The 26,255-nt window shown below is 40.1% G+C and overlaps 1 protein-coding gene across 1 annotated transcript in view; it reads right to left on the bottom strand.

Annotated features, from left to right (window-relative positions):
* Window positions 1-26,255, bottom strand: part of LOC132998374 (CUB and sushi domain-containing protein 1-like) — a 297,197-nt gene that overhangs the window by 92,351 nt on the left and 178,591 nt on the right. Inside the window, exons 16-25 of the mRNA XM_061067984.1 lie at window positions 26,118-26,190; window positions 22,957-23,095; window positions 21,827-22,014; window positions 21,476-21,664; window positions 16,677-16,793; window positions 16,288-16,503; window positions 14,555-14,743; window positions 12,682-12,851; window positions 5,497-5,653; window positions 2,971-3,162 (exon numbers count right to left, since the gene is read on the bottom strand). Of these exons, the coding sequence (XP_060923967.1) occupies window positions 2,971-3,162; window positions 5,497-5,653; window positions 12,682-12,851; window positions 14,555-14,743; window positions 16,288-16,503; window positions 16,677-16,793; window positions 21,476-21,664; window positions 21,827-22,014; window positions 22,957-23,095; window positions 26,118-26,190 (1,630 nt within the window). The remainder of the gene's footprint in view (window positions 1-2,970; window positions 3,163-5,496; window positions 5,654-12,681; window positions 12,852-14,554; window positions 14,744-16,287; window positions 16,504-16,676; window positions 16,794-21,475; window positions 21,665-21,826; window positions 22,015-22,956; window positions 23,096-26,117; window positions 26,191-26,255) is intronic.

The raw sequence follows: 26,255 nt of genomic DNA, 5'->3' as shown, positions 1-26,255 counted from the left end.
CAGAAGACAGACAGGTGTCCTCTATGAATAAAGGAAGGGGGGGAACGACTAAATAAGTTCCACAAAAGACGACCACCAGTCTCTTTGACTCCATGTGGGAGAAGGAAAGAAGGATGGTATAGTAACAGCCTGAGGCAAAGCCATCTCCTCATCTCCGTGCTCGCACACACTGATATGGGACCAAGCCAGACCGACTGGGACGGAGATATTCAGAGAAGCAGAAAGACAAATGCCCCAACACACAGACAAAGGAGGAATAGACAAAGGCAGCTTCAGAGCTAGTTAGCTCAGGGCTCTGCCAGCAAGTACTCTCTAGGTTGCTGGCTTACCTGAAATAAGGCAGCGACAGAGCAGCCACAAATTAATGACTGACTGTGGAGGTATACAGGGAACGAACACACACACACACACACACACACACACACATATCAAGTCAAAACACTTTCTCATTCTCATTCCACCAACACACACAGAGATCCTTTTTAGTTGCTATTAGCAACTGCATCAGGCCAAGTTCCACCTCAGAGAGCTCAGGTGTGCTGGCAGGTTAGAGAGACATAAGGTTTGGCTCGGCTGTAGGGGATTCCACATTAACATTTGCCAAGTTCTCAGCTCCACTAAACAAGGTAGAAATATTTACACGGCAAGTGCCTCACTTTTTTAAATTATGCAGAGCCACAAAATATTTATGGACAAGCAGGAATTATGGACAATAAAAATGGTCCGAATTTTCTGTTGGGATTCCAACGTCAGGTTCATGCTTCGCCGGTGGTTGAACCAACATTAAAATGGCTAACTGTATAACTGAAGCTAAAACATAAAATTACTTTTAAAGGTCTATAAGCAAAACACAAAAAATCTCCATGTTGAAGCACTTTATTTGTTTGGTATTGTCCTCTCCAATCAAATGAAGAAAGCTCTATGTACCCCTGGCAGTCTATATACTTCATAACCTGAGGAACATTCAAATACTATTCAAATTTAAAATTTTTGATTTGCCAAATGAGGAAATTGAGATGAGAGGAATACTGTCTGAAAAAATAAAAGCTGGTACTGTGGGAGGACAGAGCAGCAGTCATGTTATGGCTAAATATTATATTAGGCCTTCTAGCAGTCCTCCCACAAAATTATTTACAAAATGTTATGACCTTTCCACTAAAAATTGATATGAAGTAGATACGTGAGCGATCTCGGTCAGTTTGTTTTTATGTTCCCTTTTTAAAAGTGTTTACATGACATTCAGCCTCTGTGTTTCACCACAACAGTCCAGCCTTGAACCAAAACTTAACAGTCCGTCTAAATAGATTGATAGAAAAATAAACATGAAATGTTTTTATTTTTTTACTAGTGTATGCAATGTATCAGCATTTTAAGGACCAGTGTGAAGGATTGAATTTCATTTACTGTATTTGTTTAGCACTTATCCAAGCAAGGTTATAAAGTGCATCACAAAATTCCATGGTAAAAAACGAATGAACTAAAATAAGAGGGTATTCAATTCAGTTCAATGTTAAGCACCAAATCATAACATAATAAGGTGAAGACCTCAGAATTTATAGAGAAACCCAACAGTTCCCATAATGAGCAAGCACATCTACGACTTGTGTTTTTCTATTAGCAGAAATGAAATATTCTGTTTATATTTACATTTCATTAGTCTCTAGTCACAACAAACAAAAAATTGTGTTTTCCTGAAGTTCGCCAAGTCCTAACACACGTGATGTGGGTGTATAGAAATGTTGAATTTCTCCAAGTGAAATTATTGCCACCATATTCTCTGTCTTCACATATAATCAAAGGGAAGCTAATAAGAAGGAAGATTTGCTGCAGTGATCAGTATTGTGCATACGGCTTCACTTTCACTCTAGTCTGTTTGTTCAGTATCTGAAAAGATGCACACGTCACAATGTGATTCTTGTCTCAACTTCTTTCAAAAGGCAACAATTCTAGATGAGTCATCTGTGTTTTTACATAACATAACTTTTTGGCAACTAGAATTACAGCCTCGCAGTTATATGTCTCCACCAACACATTAGGTTGCACTTCGCAAAATCATGTTTAGTAAGGTCACAGTGACCTTGACCTTTTAAATATTAAATATTTCAATGGAAATAAAAATGGCATTGAGCTTCCTCCATGCATTAAGGACTCACATAAAGTCTCTGACAGGGCTGAAATGCTTGGTTGTTTTAACGAGCTGCTTCTTCTTTCATTGCCTCTGGTTCCTTGTTTGACCTTTGACTACCTCTGACTACCAAGATCTAATCAGCTCATGCAAGAAACGTTTGTGCCAGAGTTGAAGAACTCCCGTGTTGTTGCCCCTGAGATATTGGATTCTCAAGGAGGGAATGGACGAATGGAGGGACGACCCCAAAACATAATGCCTCTGGCCAAAGCTGTCGCCAGCGTGGAGGCATGAAGAGTCTCTCCTGATCGAATATTCTATTTACTGTGCATGATTAGAATAAAACGGTACCTGGCATAAAATACTGCACACACCTTCAGGGTACAAGAAAGTAGTCTAACTTACAATACAAATTTATCAAAGTTCAATTCAGACAGGAATCACTTACTTTTGCACCTTAATCATGCCATCCTTAAAACACACAGAGGTCCACTCAAATCTAACTCTGGTGCCCAAGTGTAATAGTCTTGTGTGCATAGGCTGATGGATCAGTAAGGGGAGTTTCTACCCTGTGAGGCGTTTTAGGACCATTTCAAATATTTCCCATCAATCCCTATGCCGTCTTTTCAAAGTATTCCCCCTGTATTGACTCACCAACTCTCTCTTATAAGCCTTCGTGCTCTTGTTGGAGTTGGGAAAAAGACAGGAGTAGACTGCTGCATAGACAGGCTACATTTCTCACTGAATAACATTTAAAAAAAACTCACCCACAGGTGAATAATTCAGATCTTGTACTCATGAATTATTGATGTACATAGAACTTGCACACGTGTTGACATACTAACCGATACAGGAGGGAAGTGGTTTGTCCCAGACACGTCTGTCCCCACTGAGGCAGGTCAGTGTACTGCTGCCGTGGAGGCTGTATCCAGGGTTGCAGGAGTAGAGGACAAAAGTGCTGGCATAATGACCGTCATCCTGGATCTTATAGCCATAACTAGGGACACCCGGCTCCTCACAGCGTACCAAGTCGAAACCTAGAGAGACACACACACACACCAGGTACTTACACACAAACAGAAGAGGTTTCTCTTTGCATGCAGTGAGACAGCATTGCATAAATGAACAGGATGATTCAGAGCAGCTTTGGAGAAGAGGTCACACTATTATCTTACTGAATCCCAGTGCTTCTGCAGAACATGTAGTTTGGACACTCAGGGTTGATAATATTGAGTGCACAGCTCACATAATGTTGAAAAACTATGTGACAGCTGCAGTGAAAGCGATGGACATTTCTAGAGATTCTACTCATATACTTGTTTCTGATATTTTCAAATATGTATGGGCTTCTCCCTTTTCTGAAGGACATAATGATGAGTAGCGAGCAGTGCCAGCAGTAATATTTATGGATTGAAAGTTTGGTTCCTCTATGAAACTGTGGGGGAAAATATCAAACTATAACACCACATTCCACATCAACAGAAATATTATATACACTTGAATGAGCACACGCAAGGGGTATGTTTGTGTTTTAAAGATAACCAAATAGAAGAAACTTTCTCGCCTCAAATACAGATGGATAAACAAAGACAGAACAATGTTACCAACATATCCTCTTTCCCCAGGTAAACCTCTTATGAACAGAACATCAATGAACAGTAAACCAGTCACTATCAGTGGAAATAAGTATCTAAAAAACAAGTAAACTTGTGACATGACATCATAGTGAAAATATCATCTTATCAAGCGTTTATTCATATTTATACATAAACTTATAAAGACTCAAAATAGCTTTTGAACCAGCATGGTAATATATATTAATTTCATCTAGTCACCATTGACTTCCCTGGGGCCATTTTAGAACTGACTCTAGATAAGTTGCAGGTAATGGATGGGTGGGTGGATGGAAGGAATCGGATTGGGTGGCCTTCTGGTTGCCACTGCAAACTCAAAGGATGGATGGATGGATGATAATAATTTATATTGAGTGTAGAGTAATGCCTGTAATTCAAAGAAAGGAAGATTATCCCTCAATTTCACAATTTCAGGTAATCGAAATCCGTCAAATGATATTTCAAAAAATTATTTGGTGACCGGAGGTGAATCCTAAAGACTGTGGAGTATCTTTCTGGCAGAGGAGACCAACTTATTTGATTTCATAACAGCAAACTCCTCAGATCCTCTCGTCTGTTAAGTGATGTAATTATATGTAAAATAGATCCTTTTATCGGTTGTTTCTGGCCACGGAGAATGAACGCCCTCGCTGTCCAATCACAATTTACTCCTGGTGAAGCTTTTTTGTTTTACATAGACCACACCATTTTGAGTAACCTGTCACCAGTTTTGGAAATTAAATGTACAATCATATATCCCTTTGTATTTCCATCTCTGAGAAGAGTATGCATCACAATTCTGTCAACCTTTCTTTTAAATATCTTATACTGTTGTTTGAATCCTTATTACTATATTAAAACAGCTTTAAAACCATACTACTGCTTTAACAGGCCCTGTCCATATTTAAGAAACCTCCACTGCCCTTCAGACGCCTCTCTCTCCTTTCTGCTGTCATCTATCAGTTCCTCCATTGTTGCAGAACTTTGCAGAAGGTGACACCTTCCCCAATTTAATTACTTGCATATTCACGACTGTCTAATGGTTTCACTGACATACAGAGCATCCATCTAGGATCTATATAGCATTCGCCTCCCTCCCTTTGTCCCTCCATCCAGCCACACCTCCTCTCCAGATGTGACACTTTCTCACCTCCTTTTAATGACTTTCAGATAAATACTCACCTAATAGCCTCTTTGACTTACACGGCAGCTGGTCGTGCCTTCTTAACGGACTCTCTTAAAAGCAATTGAGGTGTGTGCGTTTTTGTGTGTGAGAGAAAACAAGAGACAGAGCTTGTGCAGCATTTGTGTGGTCATTTCTGTTTGCTTGGTGAACTACTCTTGCACGTTAGATTCCACCTTTAATAGAAAATTTCAGATTGTCGACCTCCTATTTCAGCAGTAAACAAAATGGCTTGGTAATTTGTCTCTAGAGTGTTGTTGTACATGACACCTATTTCGGGCTGGTATGTAGCACTGAAGAATAACATGACTGAGGCACAGGGCAGACATGGGAAATATATTCCTGAGGGCAATCCAATCCCTGCTGCTCTAGTTTTCAATTCAAATTATTTTATTATGAAGACCTTGGCGATGACATAGTCAAATGACTGATTCTGTGCATGTGAGTAAAGAGTATTTATATTTTTTAGCCATACTTGAATAAACCCTCCACAGCATCACACACCATGGTTGTCAAAATAAATATAGTATGAAAACAATCTACATGAATAAGTTCATTCAGTTAAAATGACTCACTTGTGTATGAGAGGCGAAAGCCTTGACTGGTTCCAGAGGCGTTGCTGTTGAACTCCAGCCACAAGTGATTGGATGTACTGTTGATGACATAACCTGTCATGCTGTCACGTGTGAAGTTGCCAAGGAGACGGGATGAAGTGTTCTCTCCATCATATACCTATCAATCAAACACAGGAACGGGGCAGCAGATAAAAAAAATTAGGACTTAAGTGGTTTTGCAGAGGTTTAAGTGAGCACCTGTCACGTTGCACTGCAAGCACTTGGTCTGGAACTCTTGATACAAGTGCACTGCTGTGTTGCTGTGAGTCACCAACATACCAAATGACACAAGAAGGGCAAAGACTTTCAGTTGAAGCAAGAAACAACCACTTGCATCAGGGTGGATCTTGTGATACACCACAAAGAGGGAGCCTCAAATATCACATGGATGTCTCTGATGTCACAAGTTAGCTATTAAGAGGCTTTATATTAATAAGCAGAACTGATGAAACCTCCTTTTTTAATGATCAACCATCAAGATTTTTTTGCAACAATTCCAGAGAGTCAGGAAACAAAATGTTGATGGTGGGTAAATAAATTGGTTACATCACTTGAAATGTTGTTTACAACAATTAAATTGGTGAAATGAGGATGTTGTATAACCACAGTTCGGATTTGTGCAGTTTAATCCTTGTCTAGCACCTGCGGGAAGCAGCAGATTTAAGCATCACTTTAATTTGAGTATTGGCAGTGGGGATATTGCAGACCTAGATGAAAAATAAAAAGAAGCTTATTCACAGTTGAAGGTGTCTCTAGGTTTGATAAGTGTTCTAAATTTGTGTTTACATTTTGAAAAGTTATAGTGCTACAGAATCCTCTACAGAGGAAACCGCTGAGGAGTAATAGAGTGTGTTTCCTAGATATCGTCAGTAAACCTAGAGGCCTCAGTTTGCATGTTAACTGAACAGTGTTGAAAACAGCAAGTCAAGGTGTGTGTGTGCGTGTGTGTGACTTGGTTTGAGATTCTGCTGCACATCTTAGAGGAGGTGAAAATTATGAAGAGATGTTGGCATCTTGGCTCCTTTGCCTCAATCTTATTTGATATGAAAATTCTGCTTCTCATCGTTTGAATTATGATCATCAACTGTTTACTGGCAGCCCAAACAAGAGGAAAACAGCTGGAGGTAATTTATTGTCAATGTGCACTGGGAGACAAGGAGATACAGTGGGTAGAGTGAAAGCTGCCAAATAAGATCATTGCAACTTGGCAACACAAAGCAAGCTTGAGTTTAATGACACAAATGACACAGTGTAACAGCATCCAGCTGAAGGGCTGATATGCAAACTTCACTCGTTTCCAAATGTGCTGCTCGCTCTGTTTCCAAGTGTAACTTCACCTCAGGTTTAGGCTGAAGTGCCTCTCTTTAAAAATGTGCCTTTAGAACGCAGTGCTGGGAGGCGGGGCTAAGAAACACCATCTACCTTTCAGATTCCCACTCAAGAGCCGTCGTCTTACACCTCTGATTAGAGCGTGTTCACCTTTAAAATAGATTTAAATATCTTGACATAGAGATATCCCTCAGCAGATGACATTGGCCCTGCAAGGTCCAGGACAGTTTGAACATTTTTTAAAACACTTTCGGCAAAATGTGTTAGTAAATATGGGTTAGGGTTAGGGTTAGGGTTGCTATATTAAAATCAAAGTTTATGTATATTATCAAAGAATATTCATATAATTTAATTTATAGCTTCGAAATCCATCAATGGTATAGTATCTTTTTTTTTATACTTTTCTCTAAAATGGGACTAAATGCACAGTTTGTCATTTTGCGCCTGAGTGTGCTGACCTAGATACATACAACAAAGTGATCGGACAAATGGAAGCTGTGTATTTAGTCATATTTTAGGGAAAATACCGTTTGCAATGCCCTGAGAGAGGAAATGGAGAGTAGGCAGAAGAAAACCCACACACATCTATATGGTTAATGTTTAAACATTTCAAGGGCTAGATACAAAATATCTGACATCAAACAACTTTTTGTGTCGAGGTAACTTTTTTCATCTAAAGTCTACTGATGACTGCAGCTTCGCTGTGTGGAGAAGCAGTAGTTTGGGAAGTGCAGTCTACTTTTGACTGCAGTTTGAAGGAGGGAATTAGGACTCTGAAGTACCTCATAATACAACCGCACAGCTGGAATATAAATGTGAACTGCTAGTGCTTATATTTGCCAGTCGGGGACATTTCCGCAGATTGGTGGTGACAGGTCTGCAGGTGGCAGGAACGCCAAAGATAAAGGGCCAAGGTGACGGAGGAGACACTTCTGCGTGAGGCCAAAAACAGTGTAGTGGGTGGGAGGTTTGGACGGAGAGAGGAGGAAGATAGAGACACCTGGTAAAGGACAGAGTGAAAATGAGCCGAAAAAAAAAAGATTCTTTTAAAACAGAGGAGCAGTGTAATAATATCTGCAGCATTACTCTCCTAACACTTTATTTCGCTCTTCCTGTTTCTACGCCTGCACATCCCTCCAGTTCTGTCAGTGTCCCCAAAATGTTCCATCTTACCGTCTCTCTCTCCTGCTCTCCTTCTGTTTTTCTCCCACTTTCATTCTATCTTTCTCGCCTCCTCCCTCAGTTTCTGTAAAACTCAGTATGGTTAATGAAAAAGCCCTGCAGCTCATAAATCAACATGTCACCATCTGCCACCCCTCCTCTCTCTGTCTGTCTCACTCTCTCTCTCTCTCTCCGCTTGCTCTCCGACCACCTCTATTTTCATAACAATTCCTGCAACCCCCCCTCCCCATTTTGTCTCACCCTCTCTGTTCCCCTCCTCGGGGCGGGTGAACATCAGAGTAAAATTAGTCAAGCACTGTATTAGAGGAGGTTTTAGGCGATTTGAACCTGGCTCTTCTTCCCCCTCTACAGTACCAGGGCAAAAACTTTCACCAAAAGCAGAAGAAGATGGAAGTGTCTGGTTCATATTTACCGGAGATTTTAGACTGAACCATTGTGAAACAAATGGTCTGTGTTCAGTGTTCAGCAGCAGTAGCAGGCATTGGCTCCATCACGCTCAGCCTGGGGAGTGGCATGCTAATTGCAAGCCCAAGTGGCACTTTGGGGATTTCCTTCTAGTTCATTATAGTTTGCACTTGGCTTTCCGCTAATTCTTAGGGAAATTTATAACTAACAGACAAGTTGTACATAGTCATTGCCCTTATAAATACCCAGTTCCATCACACAAGCTGGCTGCAGTAGGCTTAAGATAATTAAACCACAGCATGCTAATCGTTACATAGTGACTACATTACATGACTTTGAATGTGCCCAATACATTTGAAAATTATTCTCAAGTGAAAAATCTGCAAATGCGTTTGACGAAATAGTGAAAAGGGAACAAACACACAAAGACAAATGAATTCATTCCTGAACTTTTTAAGTGGTTGCATTGTTTCGCTTCTTGGGAATGTGTCTGCTGCAGTTTATTTTCCAACCCACTGCCACCAAACTGTAAATGTGAAGAAACAGGACATTCACAGGGTTTTGATATTGTTTATGTGATCTCAGCGCCTGTGTTAACATCATGAGTAAAGTCACTAAATGCTCCATGAGCTAAATTAAACATTACAATGTGACTACACTAACATGACATGCGTTTTTTAACAGCTTAGCTTCACATCTACAACAAAAAGTAGTAGAGAGAGCAGCGTGAATTAATACCCTCTGAGAAATATTATGAAACATAGAGGATGTAAAGCAATAACAAGTATGGCGCGTTTGAAAAGATTATCGGAATAATTTAATACTTCTTGGAAATGGGGCTGACTCGAACATAAAACCCATGATATTAATGTGTATACTTTTAAGTTATCATACTGATATAAAATATTAATAACCTAAGAAACAACACGCACATGATCCTTTAATTATAGAATTCCTACATAACGGAAGTATAACGTTGGGTATGTGGAATACGTGTTAGTGTGAAAGACTAGACTGTATCTCTGGAGTAATTACGCAGTGTGTTGCGTTACCGAGAATGCTGTGTCAAATATCGTGTGACGAACACAAACCTAATTTGCTGTGACTTTCCTTTCTTTCAGGGGGATTTGATTTTTTGATGGATGTTCCACTGGGAACGTTTCCACCTTTTACAATGACGTTGAGCCGCATTAAACTTCAGTTACAAACCTGCTAACACAATTTAACCACAGGCAGGCTGAGCCAATGCTCTACTACACCTAATACTGATAATACACTCCAACCACATACTGGCTCAACCATGCCCACAGGCCTAATACCGCTAAGATACATTGTGAATAGAAATATTTCAGAAGATGTCTGTAGGACAACATCAAGACGGTAATACAGTTCACACAGCTGCTCCTAACTGACACTGAAGTGGGCTCATATTCCCGAGAGAAGACTTATACAGAATAATGAGTCGGGAAAACATCTGTAATTCTCTTTATAGTTCACACGTACACTAGTTTATACTATGTTAATGCTTCAATTAAACCTTGAATGCACATTGTGACAACAACAAATCCTTCAAATTCGCAAGGGCACCAGAAAACGGAGAAAAAAAACATAATTAACTTATTTTTTTCACATGTTTGGACACAAATTAGGGTCAAACTGATTTTCAGATTGTAAATGGTAATGGTCCGTATTCAGATTGCACTTTTCTAGCCCTGATGACCACTCAAAGCTCTTCAGAGAGCAGTTTTTGTTATTCGGCCATCCACACAAATTCATACAAAGCATCTATGTTCAACACTTTCTTTATCACACATCACTCACATCCTGACAGATGTGATGTTCACAAATGATTTCAAAGTTTTTTAGTTGTAAATCAAATGTTTTTAACCTTTAAAATAATTCTGCAATTTGTACCTTGTGCTGAAAATATTTAATTTGTTTTCTTTTAACAACGGGCGTGTGTACAAAATATTTCTATTTGTATTCTGTATTGTGTTGTCAATGTATCTTAAATCTATAAACAATATGTCTCTGTAGAAAATGTATCTTTTTGTTAAAAAAAAAAAGAATTATGACATAAAACAAATTATATAAATGGTGAAGTTACACAAATAAATAAAGTAAGATTCAGGTGTAAAAACAGGGTCGAAGCTCATACTTTTAAATTCAGTGTGACACAAAGTGTTGGGACAATGGGTTTTACACACAGTTTTGCAGCTTTGTATCTGGGCACAAAAGCAGTTCTATCTTTGTGATACCTCATCACTAATTTTTACAAAGATTTTATCCACAATCTGGTTAAAAAACCACACAAATATAGTCTACAAATACAAATCTTAACTTCAAATGAAAACCTTCTCTACACATGAACAAACTTGAATTGCCTCTGCTTTATGATTTATCTTACAGCATTAAGAATGTTTTCTTAATGCAAAACGTTTTCTTAATTCTTTGCAACTACAAAATGTGGAATTACTTGTCCCTTTTTGACCCAAATGTGTCACCATAAGTGCATTAAACCCAGCGTTAACCTCCAAAAAGAACAATAATTCTATAGACTAACAGAACAATCTGTTCCTTAAAGGGGTTAAGAGAGGAAGAATTGATCCCTGGTGCCCCGGCTTCTCATGTATTCGTTCAGCCATGGATGGCCACTTCAGCAGGAGCACTAATAGAGAACATGGGTAATAAACCCCTGCAGGGATGTTATTGCCTCTTACAGCAATGTTTAACACATCTAACATCTGGGACCTGGACCTCGGTAATACAATTTAACTACATACTGGATAAAAGCAGGATTCAAAGCCCTTCCGGTTGCTTGTGTTTCCAGTCTTGTTCTTGAACGCCTCACATAATGAAGGACTACAAGTTTCCTGACATCTTAATTGGGCCAGGTGTTCGCTGCTGGAACAAAAGCTTGCAGAATGGGCTTGGATAAAAAAAACTTTGGACTCAGCACCGCAACAAAATATATATCTGAAGTGGAAAGACATCAAATATATGGAGGAGAAATTCTCATTCAAGGTAGTTCTTTGGTTCTGTGTTAAAGGTGCTATATGTGCTATAAGTTTCCTCTAGCGCCGGCTGTGGTTTCTTGCCGGGAGCAGATGGCTGTGATAGTCACTTCCAAAGTAATCTTGCGAGGCAGCTGGATTTCTAGCAAGCTCAATCTTGCCAGGTTCCAAACTATTTGCTTGTGGTTGAATCGCAGTGGTTCAGACCAATCAGTGCAATTTTAGGAAGGAACTATGGGCAGTTATTGGTTGTTCTTAGGTCTGAGAACAGCAAGACCTGACCACCACAGCAGTGACAGGTCCAAAATAACTTAGTATGCTACTTATCAGCGGTTATATCAGGACTGGAGAATATGTAGAGTGCAGACAGGCACTGATGAAAGAGATGTTTTTATTTTCCTCTTGACTGGTTTTTGCAAAACAGTGATAGACTGATGGTTCATCCTATCACCTACTGTTAGTGCTTACATTGGTTGTGCAGAAATAGTACAAGCTCCTTTACATAAAGAAGAGGGAGTAATGACACCATTCCAACATCCCTGATATGAAAGGTTACTTCAGTTTGTCACTGTTCTGGTATCAGGCAGCTAACCGCACTTCTTGCTAAATAAATGAAGAAAACCATGGGGAGGTACTGAAGTGACAAACATCAACAAAAAATATATACACAAGTCAAGTTGAGGGTGGATATTCTATTAATTAAGGTTATATAATTGAATACTATCCGCAGTAATGTTCTTCAAATATTTAGGTGTATGTACATATTCAAGTTGATGCTTTTGATGCTATTCACATCTGGGGACCAAAACATTCAACATAGCTAACAGCTACTGTACATAAATCCTTGTTTTCACCCCCCTCATCATCTCATTCCTTAGAACTAATTTAGATAAAAAAATTGGAATTCTTAAATTTCCATTTGAAGCCAGCATGAACCACAGTTTTACTACAACACAGACAGGGTTATGGTGGTTGTGTTGGATACATTTTTACTTATAATAAGTTTTTTTTTACTGTGAGTTTATATGTGTGCTTGAATTGTTGAATAAATAAGCCATCCATGTGCATCCTGATTGAGGAAAGCTGATCTTGTTAACATGTGCATATTATTTGTGTGTGTGTGTGTGTGTGTGTGTGTGTGTGTGTGTGTGTGTGTGTGTGTGTGTGTGTGTGTGTGTGTGTGCGTGTGTGTGTTTGTGTGTGTGTGTGTACATGCCTTGAGATTGTCTCCATCTTGCAATGAGAAGCTCTCAGCTTTCAGCCCGATTCCTTTGCCCTTTTCAGTGGTGATGCGGTAAATGCACTCGTGGTTATTATCGTAGTTTGAGGGGAAGTTGGGAGAAAGGAGAACCCCTTCTGGCCCCAATGAGGAGGCGCCGCACTCAGCTACAGCAACAGAAGAAAGGGGACAAGGACACCATGGATCAAAATCACAGCAATTCTACCTAATTATTGTTGCGCAGTCGGAATGAGATGGCAAAGGACTCATCATTTTACATGAAAAGAGAGATTAGAGAAAAGAGCACATCCTTTATAACCACAAACCTTATTCAAATATGCAGACATGATAATAATGATGACAATGAAGCATAAAGTATACAGCAGCTTAAAAGGACTGAAATGTACGTTTGAAATGTACTTTAAACAAGACAATGGCAACAAACATAATGAGCAGCAAACTCATTCAAAAGCAAACCAATTATACATAAGAGGGTAAAATGAAAAACACCGCTGAGAAGCAGGTCTGGATGATTTCGATAGAAAGAGTATTTCCTATAAATTATACAGAATTATCTGGCAGGTGCAGCGCCTATCAAAGTTTAGGAATTCAAATAAGTGGTACTTTGTGCAAATAGAGTTTTGTCGTATGTAAATGAGGAGAGGAGAAAAGAAGTGAGCCGAGCAGGCTTTTAACTCCCACTGAGGAGGACCACCACTGCTTGGGAAGGGATAAAGAGGAAATTGAAGTAATGAGATAGACAAGAGAGAAGGCGGTGTGGAACAATATGGAACTCACTCAGATAAAAATAAAAAGATACAGTTTGTATCAAATCTGAACAAATCTGAAATTCAAAACAACATCTTTGTAAATTTTATTTAGTTGTGTTTTTTTTAACAGGAGGTTATTCAAGGGTGCTCAAGCAGTGTGTGAGGAAAAAAGAGAGTAGCGTAGGGGAGAAGAATAGGGTGTGAAGAGAAAGTTGGAAAAGAAGAGAGGGTAGTAGATGGACCTAGACTAGAGCCCTTTGAAAATATGCAGTGAGAAATTAGAAAAGGGAAAATGGGAGTAACAAAAGACACAGCATTAACGCTTTTCATAAAACATCTAATGGCCTAATTATCTACCCAAGGACTGGGCAAAAGCTGAGGGAGAGGAGGAGAAACAGTTAGAAAGTTAGACAGAGAGACAGAGAAGTTAAGAGACGGACATTTAGAAAGAAAGAGAGCGATGAAACCGGTGGCCGTTGCCAGCTGCTGTTGCTCGGGTTCCTCTTAGTCAGGTCTGATCTCTTGACAGAGAGTGCTATTATAGCAGCTTCAGTCTGCTCTTTTTGGGGGCTTGGAAATTACCAGCAGCCACCAGTCAGCCTCTCATAAATTGCCAGCAGCATCCAGGGAAACACTGATACTCATCAAATACCAGCAAATTATGACCTGCTAAAAGCCAAATCCAGGCATATAAAACCAACACTCAACCAGTCAAATAATAGTAAATTACCATTGTGTCAGCAATAAACCATTGGTGAATTACAACCATGAAAATGCTGATACTTCACCCTTGGGCTCATTCATGTGCTGAAGAAGTTAATTTGAAAGTTGTATTTTACAAGCTACCAGATATTTTCATAGAAGATAAACCACTCCAAACTATAAATAATGAAGGCAGAAATACTTTTGACATAGCAACATTACTTAGTATATTGTTCCGTTGTATAAGGAAAGTTCAACGAGTTTAAAGTGCAATGCCCACGCTCTCTGCACAACAATAAACATCACCTTCATATGTCTTGTGTGAAGTGGCAATTTACTTCACATTTTCCCTGAGACACAACTCAGCCAGTGATTCTACGTGTACTTTAGTGTCTTACCTATACATCGTGGCAGTGTGTTGCTCCAGACTCGCCTGCCTCCTCCCAGACAAGTGATTTTGCTGTCTCCCTCAAGTCGGTAGCCATGGAAACAAGAGAAGGCCAGCGAGTCACCAACTCGAAATCTGAATCCCATCCTCCTGCTGTACGCCGGCACACCGGGATCCTCGCACGGCTCCAAGTCGTACTCTAAACATCCAGGAGAGTCAAATAAATTTGTATCGAATACATAATAAATAGACTAAAGTCGTGCACAATATATAGAAAGAACTTCACTACATTTTAGGAAAACTTTAAACCTGAAACAGTGAAACATCACATGTTATTCAAGCAGATGATTAAAAACTCATATTGTTATCCAGACAATTAATCACAACACTGCGCCACAAAGCCAACATTTTCTTATCTGTTTTGGACTTTTTTACGATATTATATACCTTAAAAGATCCCATTAAAAAGTATACTTTTTTAACAAAAATATTTGTAAACACAAGAAAATTAAGACTAAAGCCAAACTGCAGTTAAAGCACTGCAGCTAGTTACAGCTAGCTGATGAAACTTTGTAAGAGCATAATCCAATACAATGGAAGTCAATGGTGTGTCAGTTTTTCAGACGTAATAAAACAAGTTAAAAATCATAAACTGCCTCCATACTGCATGTGTGGTGTCTTCCAAGTGCCCGTAAGCCCCGACATTTAGATTCGACTCAAAACAAGGTCATGAACACCATGTTTACACCTCGTAGGAAGATACCAATTGACATTTAGGTGTAAATGACCTCTTTCTCGAGTCGAATATGAATGTCGCCATTGACTTCAATTGTATTGGATCTGCTGCAACACTGTTTATCCCTGTAACTCCAGAAGTGCCTTGTGGACTCAACCACTATACCCACCCCTCCATCAGCATAGCCCTGAATTTTTCTATCTCTCTAAGGGAAACTAGCCAAACTATTCACAAGTAACTGTAACTTCTCAAAATTCCAATAATTAAGTTAAGGCTTCATTTAAATCCCACAATGTAATATAATTAATCAAAGAGAACTGAAGAAACAACAACATATTGTATTTGTTGATGTGTATTGCTTTTGCCATTGTGTGACATCAAAACACAGAGCCCAGTAGCCCCAGTGAGGACTGTCTCGTCCCCCACCTCAGGGAAGTGGCTGAGCAACCGGAGGTGGAGCAGCTAAACAGATTTACCGACCATTCCGTACCGTTCATCTTCATCTGTTCTCTTTCCTCTTGCAAAACTAAAAATTACTGAATACTAAAAACACACTTTAAATAAAGCATAAATATGACCTTTGCATCATTTGTCAGACCTGGCTTTCAAGTGTGAAGTAGTAGTAATGAGCCCATTACAGCTCAGCACACCACAATGAGACAAAGACGTGACTCTATAAAGTGGACAGGGGTTGAGACAGTCTTGAATGGGGCTAAGAGTAAAGCATCACCATTTTATTTTTTATGTAAGGTCTGTGACAATGATTATAAAGTTAATCAGCCAAAAAAGGCATAAAATTGGATTTAACGATGTCTATTTCTGTTTCGGTTTAGTGAATAGCTTTTCACTTTACGATATTAGCTCAAATGAATGCAACTGTGTAACAACTATTTCCCGAAGTTTATGATATTTTCTCGGATCAGCCTTTCTTGAAAACAAAGTAAGACCGATTTATTGTCCATTACATCCATGTTGACAAAACACAAATTCTGATCAAGTGCTCTTACCTGAGAAAGTAATATTAAAGCCTTCGTAGCTCATGGAAAAATCCGATATAAATCGTAGCTGAGCACTGAAGTTCCCAAAGAGTCCTGCTTTGACACTAGGGGGCAGCACAGAGCCGGTGAGTCGAGCAACTGGGACAAAGAAATTATTGTCCTCCGTGATGGTCAGGTAGTCATGGTTCTCCTCCAGATGGAAAGTGTGAAAAACCAGATGGACTCCTGTAAGTCCACCAATGAATGGACAGATGGACAGATGAATGGAGGGATGGGTAGAAAGATGGATGCATGAGTGGATGCACAGATACACAGCAGAAGATATAATTGGTTTAACAAATGTTGTTTTTTAACATATGAAGGCAGAAATTAGAGTTTCTGTGTATGTGTGCTCTTACCTTTCCCATGAGACACCTCTATAGTCCAGGTACAGTTCAGAGAGTTGGGGTAAAAGTCAGGAAAGCCAGGAGACAGAATAGTCCCCGTTTTACCATAAACATAGCCTCCACAAAGAGCTACAGGAAAAAAGTGACAGATAAAGAAGAGTGGAAAGGGGGAAGGAGAATACATTTCTTTTTCACAGCAGACATTTTGACTTGTAACAGTAGAAAGGGCCCAGGTGTTCCAGATAACATTCATGCTGGATCTGTTCTATTCACAAGATGAAATAATTTCTTTGTTTAAGCCTGTGATTCTCCACCTGTGACATGTCACTATGTGATTTGTGAGAGAAGGCCTGAACAAATCCTTCACATTTAGCAGGAAACACAAAGACGTCAAGAAGATCCTGACTAATTTCTACTTAACTTCGATACCCATGTCCTCATTACAGTGGTCACCTCTTAATGACACATTTCTCACCTCCAGGTTCTTACCATCCGATTGGAAACCACATTAAACATTGCCTGAACTTTATGAGCCCAGTGCACAGGTGTATTTTCAACCCTCTGGCTGATTAGACCCACACACTGCATGTCAAGATGGACGACGCGTCCCCACTTCCTCCCACTATCCACTAATGAAGCCAAATCAGCTTTGATACGAACACTGCCATCTTGTGCATTTGATGCCGGGGTCTGTGAATCGTCTGTGCATCTTGACCAACCATGAGACGAGTCTTAGGGAGGATAGATGACACTTGAGAAAACACAGCTCTACAAAAAAAAGGTAACACCATGAACTGCAACACAGGCTGAGTTCTGAATGGATGTCATCATTTTAAGTAACTGTGTTTCTAACGACGATCCAAACCCCTTCCCAATGTTGACATTGTTTCTATGGCCTGACCACCTGACCAGGATGTGAAAGATAGATACTCAATAAAAAAATATGCAGTAAATGGAATGTTATTAAGATTCTTCCCTTCCTACTAAAAGATTAAATATGCAGCTTTTGCATAAAGCTCAAGAGAGCAAGAAATAAAGGGTGAAGGCCAGAGCTGGAGTTAATGCAAAAGAAATCAGGGGAGAGAAAAATGTGACAGAGGAAGGTTTCTCTTCCTTTCGCTATAAAACTTATTATTTCAAGGGTCAATCCCAGCTGACAGGGAGTGACACCCTGAGCAGGTCACCAGTGTTTCACAGAGGACCAGAGGAGCCCAACGCAGGCTTGGGGAGAATATGCGAACTCCCAACAGAAAGAACCTCCTTGCTGTGAGGCAGCAACACCAACCACTGCACCCCCCAGGCAGAAGCTGCTTCACCCATGAACTCCGGAGAATGTTCGTTCGCACAATTAGGTCCCAAATATTCCTTTTAGATATAAATAAAACGGCAGGAGGACACAAGAAAGAAAAACCACTACAACAGTGACAAAATGCAGAGCAGAAGAGTGACTGTGGTGAATTACAGACTATTCAGGAAAGAATATATATGAACCGTTTTTAGCTATTTTCAGTTTGATTTAATTCATTGAAAAATACTTCCAAGATGTTTGAAAATAAAAAGTGTTCTTCTCACCATAAAGCAAATCACAGACAGTAATGTTCACTGTTAATATAATTATTGTCTGATTGTGAAGGTTTGAATATATATATATGTACTGTGTATTGATGCAAACAAATTCCCTTTTAGTTCAAACTTATAAACACTGTGAAGATTCATTTGATGATAGGTTTGTATTTTGACTTTATGGTGACAAATGTTCCACCTCCTGTTTCTTAAGCTACTCCAGTATGTGTGTGTGCGTGTGTATACTATCTTCTCTTAGCATAGACCTAATTGAGAAAAGATATTTTGAGAAAGTGAGGACAGTGTGTGGCAGGTCCTCAGGGCCATTGTAGGGCTAAGACTTCGTTTTAGGGTTAGAATTAGGTTGGAGTAAAAAGGCAGCAGTCTATGCTCCGAGGCAGCGGGAACCAGTGCCAATGAGATTTGTCCCTGCCTCTCATCAGGTAAAACTAGGACAGAGTCTGACTAAATGACCCTGGTTGAGAGAGGCACATGCAGAGGTCTGTGAGTGCATACGTGTGTCTCTTCTGGGTAAAAGAGAGAGAGAGAGAGAGAGAGAGAGAGAGAGAGAGAGAGAGAGAGAAAGAGCTGTAATGAAAAAAACTGAATTAAAAACTGAAAAAGAAAGAAAGAACGACACTAAGAGGGGATACTGTGTCTTTGGTCACTTCTAACAAGTTGTTGTCTTGGTACCCACTGCGAGCTTTAAAATGTCACGGTGCCCCTTCAATATCCTCCCTGACAAATGAAAGAGCCACCAGGGTTGTGTATTATCTGTTCAGCTGACCTGCAGGAATAAGATGAGTGGTTCGGATCCAGCAGATGCTGTGGCATTATACTGGGAGGGAATGGTCTCTACATGCCTGCAGCTGCAGCACACATCGCTTTGTTTTCTTCTTTCAGATGCACAACTGTCAGTTTATAATCCAAAGTGTGTGGTGACAGAGCGAGATATTATCTTATTGAAATTGTTGAGCTTGCATCTGAGATGATTCATGGGCGCTAATTTTAAGCCTGGCCGTGGGAGTTTTTTTTTCAACGATGATTTTCTCTCTTTTTTGAACTGAGGTGAGATATCCAAGGCTGGCTTTTGTTGTGGTATCCGCCTAAAGTCCCAAAACATGAATATAAGGTGAACTTGATATGTGAAATTGTCACAAAAAAAGTGCAAAGTAACAGAATAGGCAAGGACATGAATGAACTAATCTAAAAGTTAGTCTGACAAATTCCAGGCGTATGATCCTCTCTAAAAGCAAACCATGACATATAAAATCTTAGTGGAGATATTCAAACTGTTTCAGGAAATAAAGCGAGTCTTGAGATGTGACAGCTGTCTGGTGAGATTGCATGCGGAGCTGGAAATTGAAAATGCCACGGTTGCCGTTTTAAAACTGCTTATGTTATATGAGTGATACAGTGAGATAGATTGCCTCTGTATGAACTCACTCCCAAGTTGAGACATCCTGACTTTGGCTTTCAAATTGGATTCTTTTCAATCGGCCGATCAAATCAGTCGCTTGTGTGTTCATCCCCTTTGATAGAGTGAGCTGAGCGAGGGCTTGAGAGTGGCCAGCGAGCGTCTGTTTCAGTAGAGCCTGTTGACCTGCATGATTACACTGAGGCTGGGAGTCCGATTCTGGCCATTGAAGTAGGGCTTAAGTTGGAGTGGAGGAATTGATTGTACAATTAACACTATGTGTACAATTAACACTATGGCTGTCCGTTACACCGTGATAAAAAAAAAGAAGCAAAACAAGTCATTAGGCTAATTAATATCCTAGTATGGATGAAATAATTTAGTGATGTCGTGGTAAACACTGCAGGAGTTTTGTTGAGTACATAGGCCTTTAGAGAAAATACAGCTGTTTTAGCAGAAACCCACGCAGCAGCTGACGCACTTCCTGTGTTAACAACAGACATGCATGAGACACGACAGATCAGCATCACAGGTGCGTCACACTCTGCACCCAGACCTAGTTTGGTCCAGGTGTTTGTGAGAGACGTAGACGGGCAAGCACGGAGTCTTTTCTCAGTGGTCTGAGCCCATTTCATCCTTGTTTGTGCAACTCTGCTGAAAGCTCTCTGATTCAGACCAAACAAACAAAACTGAGCAAATGTAACTGTGAAGTACTGTTGTCAGGTATGTATGAGCACACTGCTGCTGCAGTACTGGTCGCTCCTGGCCAGATTCTGCCTATCTATTAGATATATACCTGCCCGATGGCTGGTTAATGGGGCTTTTATCTCAATCTGCCCTGTGTAATTTCTTTGGTTCCCAAATCTTTAAACCAGTGTCACAATTAGCTAAGAGCTCAATGTAATAGTTCAGTCAGCAACTCAACTGAAAGATCAATATACCTATATTAGAAGTTTTAAGTATTGTGAAAACTGATATTGATTTGCTAGCACTAGAGCATTTAGTATATTTAGAGATTTACCAATAATTTGGTGATAGGTGCAGTGTTAAGCTTCATAGCCTCATTAAAAGCTTGTTGGAACATCCCTAATGACTGATGCTTGGGTTGGGATTTCAATTGTTGGCGGTATCTGCAGGGATTTCCTTTAAATGATGCTGAGGCATTACTCTAGTGACTCTCGATTATCCATAGGTGTGAGTGTGAATGAATTACTTGAGACCTGACCAGGGTTCACTGACCCACTGTCAGCTGGCATTAGCCCCATCCCCTGTGACCCTGTATGGATAAGGAGCTACTGTAAAGAAAACATGAAGTCATTGTCGAAAACCACTTCACTGTTGGATCAGTGTTTCACTATTTTTCAATGGGTGATTCTTATTCTGCAATGCAGAAAAAGCTTGCTGCTCCTTTTTGTAAGAAACAAAAAATGTTATATCAAAATCTTACATAATCAATCCAGGCCCCTGCTTATTCATCCAATAGTACATTTAGATCAAGGTCACTTCATTGGCCAAGCAAAAGACTTAGTCTTGCTTTTGACAAAACTATTTACAAATGTCCTCTCAGCTGGGTTTTATTTTAAGTACCTCAGGAGGACCAAGGGCATTTTCTCTTCTCTTGACAGAGATATTACACTTTTTTATATCAATAACATCTTCTCTGTTAGATATATATTCTCTGAGAATATGAGAACACCAATATTCTTGTGAATTCCTTTTCCTTCGCATATCTATCAGTTCATAAATTATTTTTGGAGAATGATGCTAAAGGCTTCAGTACACGACAGTTCCTCATCAAGAGGGCTACAATGAGAGGAAAGAAGATTCTTACCGTCACAACTGGGAAGAGCGTGACTCCACTGATGATTCTGCTCACAGACGATTGGCTCCTGATCACTCGGTGTGTATCCTAGGTCACATGTAAATGAGACGCGGGAGCCAATGGAAAAGATGCTGCCATGGCGACCACCATTGACTGGGATGCCAGGATCGAGACAAGAGTCTAGCTCCATTTTCACACCTGAGAATCACATCACACAAGCACAAATACCTCATTGTCAAAGAGGAGGGTGTCTGTGTGTAATTATGCCGAGCTGAGACACTCGTGCTTCTGAGCGTCGGCAAGAGATACGGTGTGTGTGCGTCTACTAAACATTTCTATCATCCAGTCAATCAGCCTTACTTTCATATCTGATGCTGAAGCCCGCTGCGGAGCGGCTGTTGTCCGTGGTGAACAACAAGAACAGGAAGTTGGACGTGGATATCAGGAAATGAGGTGCCTGGGTGCCGTGGTATTCACCAATCAGTTGGGAGGAGGCAGAGGGGCCATCCCTGATCTCCAGTGTATCATAGTTGACCTCAGTCTGAAATCTAGACACACACACACACACACACACACACACACACACACACACACACACACACACACACAAAAAAAAAAAACCACACACACACACACACACACACAAACATGCACAATAACCAGACATACAAAAGGATTACATTCATATGACTGGCATACATATTCAGTGTGCAGCCTAATGAAACTAACAGCAAACATTTTATAGTCAGCAGCAAATGATATTAAAACAAAAATGCAGCAGATTTAATTTTGTTGAAGTAATTCATTGCGAGCACAGGAACAGACTGGTGACCTTTCTAGGAATACACTTGGCAAAAAAACACAATGCATAACCATCTTGTGTAACTAATTAGCTAAACGACTGACTTGTTTTCCCCCTGTCTCACTTTTGTCTTCAGTGCCTGTGCTCTGTCTTGGGGACTGACTGTGAAATTGTGTGCAGTTGTGGCATCGGAGTTGGTTCCTGGAGGCCTGTTTATCAATATCTCCATCAAGAACATCAGATAGTGGCAGATTGAGATCGTTCCGACACACTCACACACAATGGACAAGCATTTTATCTCAATGATATATGAATAGCGAACTGGACAATTAACCAGCCAATTTCACACGTGACTGTGAAATGAACTCTGCATCTACAAACAGAGAAGACATAATTTATCTATAGCAATGTCAGGCCACTGTGTGTCTGCTCTGGGCTTAATTCCAGGACAAATATGCAAAGAAAAACAAAACATAAATCATTTACCGGGGTAAAAACTCACCAATGGCATTTAAAATCGTGACTAATTTATAATGCTTCTGAAAGACAAACTAAATGATGCACTATCTGAGTTAGAAGAGGGAGAAAAACTGACTTCATGACTTTATCATCAACTCTGTATGTTTACCGTGAGAACGACTTTAAGAAACTTAATATCTCTCCATATTTACATAACCAAATTACTTACCTTTCAAAGTTGATCTTCACAGCGTGGTCTGTTTGTGCTTCAATCACCCACTGGCAATTTAGAGAGTCTTTATAAAAGGAAGGCCAACCAGGAGAGAGCAGAACACCAGTAGGAGCTGTAAGATGGCCTCCACATGGAGCTACAGGGCGCGCACACACACACACACGCACACACACACACACACACACCATGGCAGAGAGAGAAATGAATCATTAGGGCCCGAGCACCTCTGGTGTGAGGCCCTATTGAAATTGAAAAGATTATTATTATTATTATTATTTTTCTCCGCAACAATGAATTGGCTTTTTGAGGCCTTTAACATGCTCAAAAAGTTGTTAAACTTTGCAGTAAATTAGAAGGCGGTGAAAATTTACGTATTCTTGAGTATTTGGAAATGGGCGTGGCAAAATAACTCAACAGCGCCACCTACAGAAAAGCCCCTCATTTAGCATTCACTGATCCTCACGAAAAAAATACCCACTTGTGTATCGTGACCAGACGCACAAAAAAGTCTATCAGTGCGTTATGAAATAAGCAACAGGAAGCCCGCCATTTTGGATTTAGTGGCCATTTTGGCCATATTTCACGTTTTTACTTTGATGTACTTGTCGTAGGGCTTTCATCGGATCAACTTAAAATTTAGACGAGTGTCGCCACAACAATATGGAGTACTAAAGTTATCAAAAAAATCAACTTTTCGTCAGAGCCTGTGACCGTGGCGTGGCGTCAAAGTTTGATTAAACGCCATCAAAACACGGGCGGCTGTATCTCGGACATATTTGGTCCAATCGAGTCCAAACTACACACAGAAGACAAGAGTCGCGACCTGAAGACATCAACACAGAAATCGTCACTTAAAAGCACAGCGCCCCCTGGTGGCAACAGGAAATGTCTTGTTTTTGGTACGTCTTACACTTGGAACTATTCCTCCTCATCCACTTTGCGCAACCAAGTGAAACTATACTAGTGTCAGCACAACAATGTGGACATCTAAAGTTATCAAAAGCTCACGTTTTCGTTACACCGTGTGACTGTGGCGTTGCGTCAAAGTTTCCATAGAATAAAGACTCAAATTCTAAGCTGAACCTACAATATTAAGACACTAGAGATCAGCAAAGACCATGGTTTGATCAAGGAACACATCTTCTTTCCCAGGGATAGAGGTCATTCAGACAGTTTGAATGTGTTTGAAACTAATTTATATTTACAGATGTTTGACAATTAATGTTGTTAGATAACTTTAGTTCATGATTAAGGATAAAAAGGAATATTTAACATGTACGTTACACTGTGTGACCGTGGCCTGGCGACAGACTTTGATTACACGCCATCAAAACACGAGCTACTGTATCTCAGGCATATTTGGTTCAATCAAGTCCAAACTAGACATGTAAGACAAGAGTCACGACCTGATGACATCTACAGAGACACCATGACTTAAAATCACAGCACCACCTGCTGGCTACAGGAAGTGAAGCGTTTTTCCTTGCCACAGTTCAAAAAACGCATGCAACACGGAGATGAGCGCTTGGTCATTGAACGCTGTGTCTTCCCCGACCGCGACAGACTTGAAACGCGCGTGTGCTCGGGCCCGTTAGTGCTACAACGTAGCCCTAGTTTTTTCTTGTAACTGTTTTATGGTACGAACATGACGCTCATATTTCATTGAGCTAACAGATTCATCATCTGCTCAATTTATTTTAGCTGTCTAATCCTTTCGGGATTTTCGAGATTTCATGCATAAACATTTACCTTCCCAAAATGTGCCAGCCTGGTGCTACAGTAAACAGTTTTACGTCGGTCTTGTTAGAAAAAGTTGAAAAATAATTAAAGTGTGATCATTTATGCAGGTAATCAAGTATATTTATGAGTCAAATGATGCCAAAACAGTGGCTCCTCATTTCCCCCGAATCACAGAGGGCGGCAGACGCTGGCACATCTTGACACTGATTTAGAGCAACATTTAGAGCTTTTAAATCTCAATCAAGGTAATTAAAATGCTAGAATTATCTGTAGTTGAGTTTGAATAACTTTATTCAGCTTTGGTTTTCACTGTTTCCTGTTCGTTGTGATGAGTCATGAAGTTAACATGCAGAGCAACAGTCTTTAAAAACTTAGTTCATGAGGCCATGAGTTCATGATCCATATCTTGGATATCTACAATATATAATTTGCAGTGGCTTATGTTCTGCACTCTTCCCACTTCTCCTGCTCTCAAGTGGGTGATACCTTCGTTCTTTTGATTGCACTCTAAACTGGAAACTTTGAGTAAGAAAGAAACCTCTTCACACACACTGAAGCACTGTGCTGAAGTCATTCTGGACATAAAACGTCCTTGTCCTCCGCTGTCCACTGGGAGGGATAATGTTTTCTCATATACTCGGTATTTAATAATGTGTCAACTCTATTTAGTTTGATCGTCTCCATCCCATTTATTAACAGGCAACGTTTGATAATGTAATTTAGACAATATAATGAAGATGTAGGACATACAAAAAAAAACCACTCACAGTCCAGTGGTTCCCATTCAAAAAGTGTTGCAATAATGGCACACTCACTGTCCTTTCATTATTACGCAGCTTATCTGCACACCATGGATACATCTCCGCATAATGAATGTGTCTCACTGAACGAGTTTCGGCAGAACTTGTGCCAGTCTCATTTAAGATTATTGTTGGGAGAGAAAGATGCATGCAAATATCCTGAATGAGTGTCGGGAGGCTGGAGGCTAAAGCAATTACAAGAGGAAATTTATACGATTTCTAAGGTGCGTAAGCGCACTAAAGCTGCACAGCAAGAGCCAGACGCTTGAATGTTTGTCACCTTACAGTCTGGCAAGTGAAACATTTTGAATGATTCCCCATTTCTCATAAAGAGATTAAACCGTTTTTCTCGGTGTGTGTGTGTTGTCCAGTTATAAGTCACGTTGCGGGGACCTAAATCTGTTTACACAGTCACATCTTTGGGACTTGTCCTCCTTATGGGGACAAAAAAGGTTTAGGTTAAGGTTTGGGTTAGACAAGTAGAAACTATGTTTAAAGTTGGAGTAAGTCTCTAGGAGGTCAGTCACTGTAATGTCCTATGTAGTCATGGAACTTTGTGTGTGTGTGTGTGTTTGAGTCAGTGTGTGTGTGTGCTTGTGTGCGTCTGCTCATATCCACCTTCACAGCGAGGAACAGCTGCAGACCAAATGACATTTCCTTCCTGGATGATGCAGGTGACCTGATCTGATCCCTGGGAAAATGATAATAATATAATACGCAAAGATTAGTCACATATAGTACAGTGCATGCTTCTTC

This window comes from Limanda limanda, chromosome 3 (genome assembly GCF_963576545.1).
Source record: "Limanda limanda chromosome 3, fLimLim1.1, whole genome shotgun sequence".
In the NCBI taxonomy this organism is placed as follows: domain Eukaryota; kingdom Metazoa; phylum Chordata; class Actinopteri; order Pleuronectiformes; family Pleuronectidae; genus Limanda; species Limanda limanda.
This window is presented reverse-complemented; position numbering and strand designations above follow the sequence as displayed.